At 34.0% G+C, this 12,592-nt stretch overlaps 2 protein-coding genes across 3 annotated transcripts; one reads left to right on the top strand and one right to left on the bottom strand.

Moving 5' to 3' along the window:
• Positions 1-542: 542 nt before the first annotated feature.
• LOC101248531 (coatomer subunit beta-1) lies at positions 543-8,477 on the bottom strand. 2 transcript variants are annotated; one of them, XM_069290328.1, is made up of 6 exons: positions 7,883-8,477; positions 4,949-7,013; positions 3,561-4,070; positions 3,114-3,199; positions 1,985-2,193; positions 543-743 (listed from the first exon to the last, which is right to left on the bottom strand). In XM_069290328.1, the coding sequence occupies exons 2-5, from the start codon at positions 6,992-6,994 to the stop codon at positions 1,989-1,991; spliced, it is 2,847 nt and encodes a 948-aa protein (XP_069146429.1). In that variant the 5' UTR covers positions 6,995-7,013; positions 7,883-8,477; the 3' UTR covers positions 543-743; positions 1,985-1,988. The 2 variants fall into 2 exon arrangements, with proteins under 2 accessions (XP_069146429.1, XP_004249406.1); XM_004249358.5 differs by having other exon boundaries at positions 1,949-2,193; positions 7,883-8,129.
• Positions 8,478-11,156: 2,679 nt separating this feature from the next.
• On the top strand, positions 11,157-12,419 carry LOC101248826 (uncharacterized). The gene has a single exon (XM_004249359.5). The coding sequence runs from the start codon at positions 11,356-11,358 to the stop codon at positions 12,091-12,093; it is 738 nt and encodes a 245-aa protein (XP_004249407.1). The 5' UTR covers positions 11,157-11,355; the 3' UTR covers positions 12,094-12,419.
• Positions 12,420-12,592: the final 173 nt, after the last annotated feature.

The raw sequence follows: 12,592 nt of genomic DNA on the forward strand, positions 1-12,592 counted from the left end.
TAATTGTACTGTCTTATCTATGTGGTTTAAAATAAAATAAAGATTCTTGTGAAATGTGCTTTCACTAGCATTATGTTTACTGCTGGTCACTACCACTACCACCATCTGCTTGTTGTTAACGATCACTTGTGCAGTTTATTTATAATACAAGTAGTAATGGTACCAAAAGTTCAATTCTATAAATTTAAAAATCTGCATCTGTTGTTTAGCTGGCACAAAAAGCTAAAGAATAGCACAATCGTAATTTCCTTATTTGATACTTGTAATATTAGTTTATTAATCGAAACAAAACTACTAAACGTTGTAATAATACTATTCTAATTTTGTTATAGACTAATATATTTTTTATCGAATATTTGAACAAGGTTTATGAACGGGGAGATAAATTGATTTTATTCCATGTAGGCTGTCAAGAAACGGGATAAAGTTAAGAAGGAAAAGGAGATTCGTTTAACAACAATAGATGAGTGAATGAGTTTGGGTAAAGAATTTCAACAGAAAAACTGAAGTCAACCTCAACAGAAAGTCCTGCTAAAAACATTCCAAAAAAGAAAGCAATATTTCTTCAGATCTTCTCTACAAAAAACTGTCCTCAACAGATAATAAAATACTTGAATCTCTTTGTATCTGAAACTAACAATAAATGCAGTATTATAATCTCTACATGTTCTCTCAATAACCCCGGCACTCTTCCAAGCTGCAAATGGGGGATTTGGAGGAGCCTCAAATTCAACTGTATAAATCTGCAAATTATGAGGAACTAATGAGGTCGTGTATTCAAAGAGATGAAAACTGATGCCTAGCAGGAAACTATAAAAGGACTCATCTTTTCTAATAAGAAAGTAGACTCCGCATTGCACTTTGCACTATTAAAATAACGTCTTGTTTCTAATACAAAACTATGCATCAGTCTCATGCATGACAAAAACCTACTCTATCCATAACAAAAATTACAACACATAACTAGTCTGTGATGTGAAGGTCATGCCAATTTATAATTACGCGCGTATATAACTATACGCACTAAACAATGTGTAGACACATAAAATTGAAGACAAAAGAAGTGTGTGCACCCGATATTCTTGTCACAAAGCCAAATCAACAGCTAAGTATCTGTAATCTAATCAGTGGATCACCATAAAGAGTCTCACCAGCTTTACGTAAGAGTACAGGTATCTGAAGGATTTTCCTATCTACTCTTAAGGAGTTGGAGAAGAACGGGGGAGGCAAATGCTTTGCAGTAAAATATCTGCAAAAGGTTGCCATGTCCGAGGAAAAAAAAAATCACAGCCATATATATCAAAGTAGACTTTAGAGGACTTAAAGAAGCCACCAATGATGATTTCCTAAAATTTTCAAATTTAGAGTCTCATCAGTACAGAGAACCCACTACCACTAAAAGAGTTAACGAGTCCATGCATTTGTCACTGCTAGTAAAATAAAATGATCTGGACAATATTTCACCATCCAACAAGGATTTACACAATTATGACACACAGGCCCATGTATTTAAGCCACCACTGCTAGTGAAATAATCATGATCTGCAGAATTAACTACCACCCAACAAAAGGGTTAAAACAAAAAAGACACGTACAAGTATTTTAGCTATCAATGTTTCCAGGTCTTTGTTATTGATAAGGATCAAATACTCCTAGTACTATTGTTTTGTAAGTGTTCTATGACAACTTTCACAAGTAGCAAGATTCCCCATCAGATGGATAACAATAACAGTACTTCAATATTTCTTTTATAAAAAGTATTTAGACAAGTTATTTTACTTCAGTCCCCTATGTCTTCCAAAAGCCAAGCAATATAATAGGTACCCATTGAATTAGTTTCTGACAACCACTCAATAAAAAGCCACCTCATTTTAACCATAACGAGAAGACATACGGTAAAACCAAATAAAGATGCAAAATCTCTTTAAAGATGGAGAGCATAAGATACCAGCATATATCTAGGTGATACTAAATTCAAGTTGACCTGATCAACTGCCTCCCTTCTGCTTGAGTGTTATCTTGTCTCCCAAGCTAAGAGCAATTCCTTGGGTCTTGCTCCTTATCCTAATGTAGCCACTCAGCTTACTATCTGCTTGTTTCTCAATGCTTACATTCACCAAAGCATCCTCGCCAAACACGCTCTTTGCATACAAGTTAGCAGCGAGAAACCCGCATTCCCCTTCCAAAGCAGACCTGGAATCATGCATGAAAGTGCAATACGTGTCAACCAAGCCATGCATCACTAGGACAATAAAATATTGCTCTATATATTCAGATCAGTAACAGAACAAAATGAACTGAAAGGCCACTCTGGAGCTTGAATACATTATTTAGAAACTCATTCGAAGCAGTTCAATTACATCCAACAGTAAAAAAACAGCGGTAAAATAAAAAAACTAAACTAGTTCCTGCAATAATAAACTATGCTTTCTTTTTTTATTAATTAAGAGGTGGTAAAGCATCAAGAAGATGCAAGAAGTTACAGAGAGAAATAGGTGATAACTCCAGAACAAAACACAATTAGGGTCTGTGAGTTAAAACGTAAACCAAAAAATCAAGGCTATGCAATGGTAACCTATAGAAGTATTTAGTAAACCCCTAGGTCTATACAGCAACCATAATACCAGTGGTTCTTATATTCTAAAGCCCCCTTAGAAGAATACTCCTAAACTCAGTCTTATGCAAACTCCATCATATACATGACGAATCAGTGCAAGTACTTCCACATTTTCATACAAGACAAACACATATTTTTGGTAGTCCGTATATATCAAAGTGCATCAATTTATCTACAATGGAAAATAATAAGCACCAATCAAACATAATTTGTTTGTCATCGATTTGAAGTTCTAAGTTTTATACAGCACAATAATCCTCTGGCTACAAGTCTTGTTACAACAGACATTACCTTACTTTTCCCCTCTTTTCTCTTACATATCTTGTCTCCAAAATTGTCCCAAAACTAGTTTCATGTATCACAACTTTGGACTATACAAAATATAATCTAGAACAAGATGGTATGTACATCAATAATTACATCAAAATCAACAAAGGCATACATAACAACCAAGTACAACTGTCCACACTTTAAGCCAGGCAAACAGATAACTTACAGCGCAGTAAGGCACTTCATGTTGGTTGATTTGATTATATGGTCAAGAAAATCTTTTTCATCTTGAATGACAGTGTTGACAGCAACCTGCAATTTAGAAAGATAGTGGCGCATTCTCAAGTGCTTATAAATAAAATTCATGTAGTAATTGCTCCACTATTTTCATGGTAAGACATACAAGAGACTACTCCAGAGTTTAGATGCCAAACAGAGCATTGATTAAATCAATGTACTACATAAACAGATCAAGATTTACAACATTAACAAGTCGTTTTCAAAACATTAGTAACCTATAGAAATATTTAGTAAACCACCATAAGATTGGAAGTCATCAAAAACAACAAAAACTATACACGTTTTTAGTTTCTAATTCTCCAAGTCAAAATGAATAGTATACTAGGACAGAAAGAACTATTCGATTGAGATAAAGAGTCAAGGAATAGCATACCTTGTTTTCCCACTCAAATTCTGCCCACATGGTTCTAAAAGCAGCATCACTGCACACTGCAGGGGATATATAATCCATGATGTCAATATGAATGTCATTTAGCACAACCACCATCCGGTCAAACACATTCGATGTCTCATAAACAATGTTCCCAAAAATGACGCCAGTCTCAGTTGAGGACACCTTGATGTTTGCTTTTATCTGTTTGCTCGACTCAGGAGCTAGAGTATAATTCTGTGGACGCTCAACAAGTTTAAGATCACCCATAGTTGCCAATTCCAAACATAAATTCTGGAGGGTCTCTTTAGTTCTATTAATAACTGTCACATCCAGGACAATATCATAATGATGAACTGTTACATATGCTTCCGCATAAACAGGGTCGCTAAATCCTGTTAGTTGCAGAACCCGGTTAAGTTTATTAGCATCTGTCTCATCTTTGACAAATTCTCCAGTTGCACGCTTCAAATCATCTTGGACTGCATCTTCCAACTCCAGCTGACTCATGCCCTGGAAAACAGAAATGATTTAGGACATGGAAGAACAAATAGCACCCTGCATCAAAGCACCTAAGAATCAAACACCAGCTCTAATTGATGAGCTCTGCCATTACGTAGAAACTACTTAAGAAACATAATTTTGAGGAAAACAGGAACAATTTCAATGCAAATGTTTGAGTTAAACTCATTGCTGTTCATTTTGGAACATCATCATCACCCCTCCTCTTCCCTGGAGGAGAGACCTGCACTCTTGAATCTTGACTATAGTCATTCATAAAAAATTGAAGTCCCAGCTTGTATTCATATTCAATCAATTTTTTGACATTGATGCTGAAAGAAACTTATGCAATGTAATATGCATGCCTCTCTTAGTGTGATTGAAACAGTAGTCAAAGAAACAAAAGGTATGACTTAAAAGCTCTGGAATGAAATGTTGAAAATAGCACTTAAAAGCACATTTCTCAGAAAGCTTGAGACAGTAAAGGTGAAAAGGTGAGACAAAATAGCAAAGAAATCTGCATTTGTGCAAGGCCCACACAGCACAAAGAAGACACCATTGAGATTACACAAAAAAAATCTCATAATACAACTTTATGGTCAGCTAAGAATTGTTTTTGATGGACGAATAAATACTTTCAATTAATTTTTAATCCAAATGGGACTTTATTAGTTTTATTTTTTTTAACCCCTTTCCCCAGGAGCTCCCGCAGGGGCTCCCTTGTTCAGCTAAGATAATTCTTTTTATTCTTCTCACATATATATAAACTGAAGTGTGAGAAAAGAACTACAGGCGTCCTCCATGTTAATCAACCAAATACTGTTCAGATAGAAGATACTTTCTTTCCTATTTTGATAATGTACTGAAATATTCAGATAGAAGGTACTTACCCTCCTGCTCTTCAAATGGTAGAAATCAATGAGGTCATCAGGCTGAGAATGAGAAATTTGAGCCTTTGCTTTGATCTCTTCTGTCTCTCGCATCTGCTTATCAGAAAGCATTTTAACAAAACTCTCATGGCAAGAATTCAACCAGATCTTCCGGACCTCATTGCCAGTGTTACATAGCAATCTTACACACAGAACCATCCTATCATAGGAATCATTATCAATTGGGTGTGGAAGAGCTGAAGACTGCCCTAGCTGTATCATTGAGACAATGATCAGTAAAGCATTAGTTGTTGTTTTGTTCACTTCAACTTTGGATGGTTGGACTTCTTCCAATCTCAAAATGAGCTTAGTCAGGGTGCAAGCAACAACTGCCCCAAGGAAGAAATCACCAGTTAGCAGGAGGGATCTCAGATTTCCAGCAGTCAAAGATCCTTGAACTACTGTAGGTGGTGAAAAAGCGGTTTCAGAGGCAGCACTTTGAGTAGCGTATGTCCCATCAGCAAGGACAGCAGGTCTTCTAGATGAAACAGTAGTGGAGTTTACTTGTTGAGACTTTTTCGAAGAATCATTAGCTTCACCTTCCTCAGAAGCTGAATAAAATGGTAGGTCTCCAAGGCACTGTTTGATAGTTGCAATGCCACTCTCAACTTCAGAAAGAGATATACAATACTCTCCAATAATCCAAAGGGCACATGAACAAACACGTGCAGCACGAATCTGGTAGAAAGTATCCAGTAGCCTTGTAACAATGGAAACCCTTAATTTTGGATTTGTTTCAATTATCTCACGGACAAAAACAACCACATCAATTGCAGAAGCGACATTGTTGTCTCCCAAGAAGTCCATCAACAGATGGACAACTGTGCTTGCAACTTCTGGAAACTTAACAGCACATGAATGAATGGCTTGGATAAGCATTTGACGGTACTCACCATTCTTCTCAAGTTCACCGCTCTGGGTTTTCATGACTTCTTTCTTAAGTGTGAGAACGACCTCGTTGATATTCCGGGGGGTGATCAACTCAAGAACAATGTCAAGTGTTTTTCTCCTGATGTCAAGATTAGGGCTTGAGAGCGCTCTGAGGACATCCATTATCATATCAACCATGATCTCCCTATGAGAAGATTTCAATTCATTCAGTCTATCAAGCACGATAAGCTTCACATTGTTGTCACTCTGAGACTGTAGAAGTTGACAATAGGTATTGGCTGCAGCTCTTATAGCAGTTGGGGCAGAAGACAAAGAAACAAGAGTTCCAGCACATTCATAGACAACAGCAGCAGAAGGGGCATTGAGCAGTGATATAATTATCTTGATGTACTTCCCTTTCTCCCCTTTGTTTGTCCTGCAAACTTTTCGAACCAAATCCAAGACAACCATTTGAAGTAAGTCACCCCAATCAGATACTCTATCAACATGGGTCAAGAGGTAATTGATAGCACGTTCCTGAGCACATTGGAAAAGCATCAGAAATGCATTCCTTTTAGCTGATGGATCTTGCTCTGTGGTAAGAATGTTCTCAATCTTTTCTGGTGCATCTGCCAGGAGCTGCTCGCCCTGTGGAAGCTTGTAAACAGCCATCACAGCAAGTATTGCATTCCGGCGAACATATGGATGACGGTGCTCCAAGTTGCTCATAATAGATGGAATCAGAGGTTCAATTATATCAACCTCATTTAGCCGGCAAAGGAATCTCAAAGTAACTCCACGAATGTACTCATTTGGATGCTGCAAGTTATTCCTCAAGTTCTGACAAATTAGGATCATTTCTGGAAGTACACGCCCCTTAGAATCGGTCTTCTCGATAATCTCCAAATACAAAAGCAGCAGCTTTTGAATCGTGTGATCTTCAGAGGGCAAGACATATCTAATAATAGTAATGAACAGTTGGGGTAGAGTTTCACCATTCAACAAAAGCATGACAGCTTTCTTCATGGCATCAACCTTGGCAGTAACGTCGCTCCCTTCAAGAGCTTCCTTGATCTCATTGGCAAGAGCTGGAGTGCCCTTATCAAAGTGTATCAGCAAAGAACAGGACTTCTCCATTTTATTCTAGATAGCTTACCTGAAAACTTAAAGTTCCCCGTAAGTTCCACCATAACATATTATAACTTTGACAAAGGAGAACAAAGTTGCAACGATCACAAAAAGACCCCAACTTTTGTTTAGTTGAAGCAGTTAAAATACCCTTAAGCAGTCCTATATAAAGAACAATTAATACAACATCGATTCTTCGATTATAAAAGAATATATCCATTCAAAAGAGGGCTTCAAACGACAAAGCTATCCAAAAGAAAGGAAATCATGCATAAATGAAGCTCCTCCTAATAAGAATTAATGAAATTGCATAACAAAAAAAAAAGATTCAAACAATGTTTATTACATTTATAAAAGTACATTACCAGCCGAACAAAAGAGATTAAATCCAATCAATACTCAAATCACACTGCCGCAACAAAAACACAAGCAAAACGTGACCAATCGCTCAATCTCTCAACAATGCCTCAATTCCAAATTGAACCTTACTCAATATAAATAAGGCATCCATCAAACTCTATCCTCAGAATCAATTAAATCATACAAATGAACCACCGATCACTTTATATCAGTAACAAAACCACAAAATGCACAATCTTACTCTCAGTTCAGAAAAAATAGGCCGATCTAACCTAATCACAATCATTTCTACAACTGAGATCATGCACAATACATATCTATACATCAAAATGAACAAATACATCAGTACACATCACGCCTGAATCTACCGACGGCAGTATAATTGAACAAAACTATTCCCTGTAGACCTAATAATCAAATTCCGTAATGCAAGCAGTCTTAGATAGGTAAAATCGATCAGAGAACAGATCTAGAACGAGAAACAAAAGCGTAATTGATCTAATAAACGAAGAAGATGATATAAGAAACAGAACTTACCAGATTGAAGGCAGAAATGGTGAGATCAAAGTGAAGAATCTTCAGAAGAGAAATTTGGTAGAGAAAATTTTTTGGGTTTTGGGAAACGGAGGAGAGAAAATGAGGAATTTTATGAAAAAAGAGAAAAAAATTGGTCTTTTTCTCAGATCTGCGAGATCCGCAGAGTGAGTTAAAATGTTGTAATGCTACAAGTCTGGAGCAAAGCTACAAGTAGATAGAAAAAAAATTAAAAAAACAGAACAAATATGGAAAAGGCTTAATACTCTAGTTTAAATTGTGTAAAATTTTGATTAATAATTTAAAAATATATGTATTTTTTTCTTATTAAATTAATATGCCAAAATAAAATGTGTTAAATAATAGTTTATTACTAAATTATGGTTGATTTTTATTTGTAATCTTCTGTGATGATCGTATAATAATCTTTTGTTTTGAAGATGATGACTGACATCCCATTATTAATAATCTGCCTAGCATTGATTTTTTCTCTTTCGCGACGTAATGGAGTATCCGACGACGCGGAGTTGGTTACACAGTTAGCATAAGAGAGTTTTTCGCAATCTTTTCTTATAGTTGTTTCGCCTCTTCAGATAACACTTGATTTTCGTGCAAATACGCCGGATGAGATCATTCTGCATCTTAATACAGTGAAGTGTGGAGTTACTCGCCCCAAAAAGACCGTTATGTAGCCGTGATAGGTATAGAAATTAGGAGAGAGAATTGAGAACTTTTTTTTATATCTCAACAATATATTATATGTTGTAAAAAAAAAAAAAAAAGAGTGTATTTGTTAGTATTCAATATTAGAGAATCCAACTATATATGCAATTGAAAAATTAAATCGACAATTTGATAATGAAAATTTACCTCTATATATTTATGTATGTGCTTCTTCATGTTTTTACATCTTCTTGGTGTTTTAAAACACTTATTGAAAATAGTAACAGAAAAATCTTAGCTATATCACAATTAACCAGTCGAATTAAAAAGAAAAAGAAAAATCAACAATCAATTATCATACCCACAAGCTTTTTGAGCTTCAAAATTCAACATTAATCAGAAAACAGACTAAACAATATAATTTTTAAAGCAATAACAATCAGATTTTTTTTAAAAAAATAATTTAAAATATACCAAAAAAATTACCTTTCATTTTAAGATTGTGAACTAACGTATGTGTGCTCTAAAATATAAAGTCAATCTCGTTAGAACTACTAATATAAACATATACTTTCTCATTAGACAACTTGTGATTTGCCTCTTCACAAAAATAACTAATTACATATAAATATCATAAATAGCCCTTAATTTCCTTTAGATGTAATAGGCAATGCACTTACAAGTTCTATTAAATATTTTTTGAACAATAATCAACATTAGTAATTTGAATACTTTCCGATATGAAGCTTGAAAGTTAAATTCCCTACATCCATAAAAGGAAAATAAATCAAAATAATATCAAGCGAGAAAATACAAATCCAACTTGAGACTTCAATCTTAATTGTAATAACGTGTATTTTGTATATTAAAAAATAATATGAGGTATGTGATTTATTATTGTCGTGCTTTAAGATATTATGATACTTTGAGTTATGATTTGCTAAAATATTGTACGAGAGGTTAAATTTGTTAAATAGTTTTTGTAATTTATGCGTTTTTCATGTTTATGTGACCGTTATAACTGAAATTCAAATAAAATTTTAATTTTAAAATCAATTACTATACAAATTAATTATTTCAAATCAAATCCACATGGACAATGATTTTTTTTACTTTTGATGCTCACAAGAACCTTGTGTACTCTATTTACGCATTTCACTAGCATGAATTTTGTTTATTGAGTTATATTTTATATGTTATTGACCAACTTCAATTGCCTATTGAGTAAATTAATTATATGTAATTTTGGTATGCAACAAATTTATCTATGAATTTGGGGATTTTAAAGGGAAAAATGAATCATAATGATAAACATCTATTGAAGAAGTTCAAGAAAGTTTTTCAAGTTCATCCAAAAAATTAAAAAAATATAAAAGCTTTGTATTGTGAACTTTATGAGAGATGATTGAGGAATATTAACGAAGTTGACAAAATAAAAAATGTGATTTATTTTACTAATTGAGTTAACTTCGAAAACTATTTACTTAAAAATCATTAATAAATTAAACATAAAATGGAAAATGCACAGGTATCCTTTCAACCAATGCCCGAAATCTCAGAGGCACACTTATATTATACTAAGGTCCTATTATCCCTGAACTTATTTTATAAGTAATTTTCAATTCCTTTTCGAACTACGTGACACTAGCTTGAAAAAAAAAGTCAACTAGCGTTGGAGCCCACAAGATATATGTTATATGTCTCTTTTGTCTTTCTCTCTTTTTCATTTTATATAAGTTCAAATTGTATATAATTTCTCTCTTTCTCGTTTTATACAATTCGATTCAATTGTATATTCCCTGTCCAAATCTCTTTTGCCTTTCTCTCTTTCTCATTTTGTACCAAAATCTTGTATATAATTGTCCTATACACTTGTAATTAGGAAAAAATTATATAAATTAATACATTTTAATAGATAATTACTGATTTTAACAATACTTTTAGTTTATTACCATTTATAGCAATACTATATTAAATATGTAATGTGAATTAAAAGTGAATTATGTTTGCAATATATATGAATTATAATTGTTTTTTGAAATATATTATGTTTGTTCGGTAAAAATTTGACATATTGTATTATAAGTGTATTAAAATGTGTGATATATATATTATCCATCGTTAAAACCTCTATTATATGCAAATAATAAATTGTTCTTCGTAATATGTATGAAACTTGTATTATAAATGAATTAAAAGTGATTATGTGAAAAGAAAAAGGTTATTGCCATAAAAAGTAAATATTTTTTTATTATCGTATATTTATGTAGGTTCCCCGTATAATTATACACTTCGTTTTATACAATTCTTTGTCCAAGTCTCTTTCTCTTTCTCATTTTATATACCTCATTTTATATAATTCACTTTAATTATATTATGTATTATGAATTATACATATATATATATTTACTATAAAATACAGTTATATTAATTTTTCTATAGCATATAAATATAAATTTTACATTTGATATATATAAAAGTTACGATTTAAAATATATATATTATATAAAAAAATTATGAATAAAAATTAAATATTTTTTAATCTCAAAAATAAAAATGTTTCGGTGTAAAATAAAAGAAAAAAACTGACAGTTCACGTTTTATTACTTGATGACCAAGCAACGATACTCTCTCTCCATCCCTTTCAGTTCACCATAAAAAGGCTCTCAACACCACTCTGTCACGCTTTTTCTCCTCTCTTTTACTTCTATTAAACCTCTAAAACCCCCAAACATTTTTCTCCATCTACAACTCTTTTTCAACTACTCCGCCTGCAAATCGACGGGTTCTTCGGTGTGGTTTTTACTGGAATAATGGTGGAGGAAGGTAAGGGATCGGTGTTTCCGGTGATATTTTTCGACGGGGAGAGAGAGATGAACATTGGCAACATCAGAATTCAACCGACGCTGGTATTCAAGCCTTTTCAGTTGATGATCAGTGAGAGAATCGGGATTTCACCGAATCAGATTTCAATTTACTTATGTGATCGTAAAGGATCTAAGTTGGAGGATCGAAGGAAAATTCCTGTCACAGGTAAAGCGAATTTCGAAGTGATTTCTCGTGAGAAGAATTGTTTCTTCCTTGTTGTCATGAAGCGTTCTAGAAAAGCGCGGAACAAGAAGGTGAAGTCTAGTAGCGTGGAGTTCGGTGAGTTTTTGGAGGAAACTGTGTTTTCACATCTCTCTTCGTCGGAGAATCTGATTCTCCTGCGGCGAAACCAGACGGAAATGAGTCAGTTTTATGATCGAATTACGCAGATGGAATTGACGAGCATGAATGAACGTGTGCAGAATCTACAGCTCCAGAGGGAAACTTTCGATCTAGTAATGCAGAATCCGGTTCCGAATCTGATGCATTTGAATAATCCGACTTCATTTCCGAGGATCCAAGATACTTTTCCGACGAAGAAATCAGTCTGCCATGAATGTGTGAACACGAGCTCCAAAGGCGAAACGTCGGTGTTCCATCACTGCAACAACGACGCTGTACTTGTTGGTTCGTTCAGGAGCCGTTCTGGACCGATCAACCGGCCAGCAAAACAATCTCTGTGAAACCGCTTCCCCTTTCTTGTGTACAGACTACAGAATTAGGCAGAAGTGGTATAATCAGCTGCGCTATGGTACATGGTATGTTTTAGTTAGCCTAAAAAAGAGCTAAATAGATTAGCCAAAATAGAAATTACAGACGTGAAGAATGTCAGTTAGTACATAAATTGGCTAAGCATAAATACATTTGACTGGTGGATATAGTGGGTTGGCTGTTGATTTCGGATAAACAAGCTTTGACGCAATTTTTAAAGTTTGGTATATGTAGCGTGCTTGCATTTATCCACCCTATTATTGACATGAATAAGATGTCTCGAGAATGTTATAAGAAACACTTTCATTCTCTATTGTGTCTTATGCTTTTGAATTTTGAATTATTCCGATTAATAAGTTCATAATATGCTAATTGAGCTTTTTAAATAAGGAACACTTTTACCTTTTATATGAATTAATTGAACAAGTTTGTTTTTTATCGAAATTGAGAAATTTAAAAATTTACCTTAAT

This window comes from Solanum lycopersicum, chromosome 10 (assembly GCF_036512215.1).
Source record: "Solanum lycopersicum chromosome 10, SLM_r2.1".
Classification (NCBI taxonomy): Eukaryota; Viridiplantae; Streptophyta; class Magnoliopsida; order Solanales; family Solanaceae; genus Solanum; species Solanum lycopersicum.

What these genes read in the sequence shown, in the direction of transcription:
- LOC101248531 (XM_069290328.1), bottom strand. Translation starts at nt 6,994, where the DNA reads ATGGAGAAGTCCTGTTCTTTGCTGATACACTTTGATAAGGGCACTCCA. An exon ending in ACCATTTGAAGAGCAGGAGG is followed by an intron (nt 4,071 to 4,948) that starts GTAAGTACCTTC and finishes TCTGTTTTCCAG; the next exon opens with GGCATGAGTCAGCTGGAGTT. An exon ending in AATTTGAGTGGGAAAACAAG is followed by an intron (nt 3,200 to 3,560) that starts GTATGCTATTCC and finishes TCTAAATTGCAG; the next exon opens with GTTGCTGTCAACACTGTCAT.
- LOC101248826 (XM_004249359.5), top strand. Translation starts at nt 11,356, where the DNA reads ATGGTGGAGGAAGGTAAGGGATCGGTGTTTCCGGTGATATTTTTCGAC.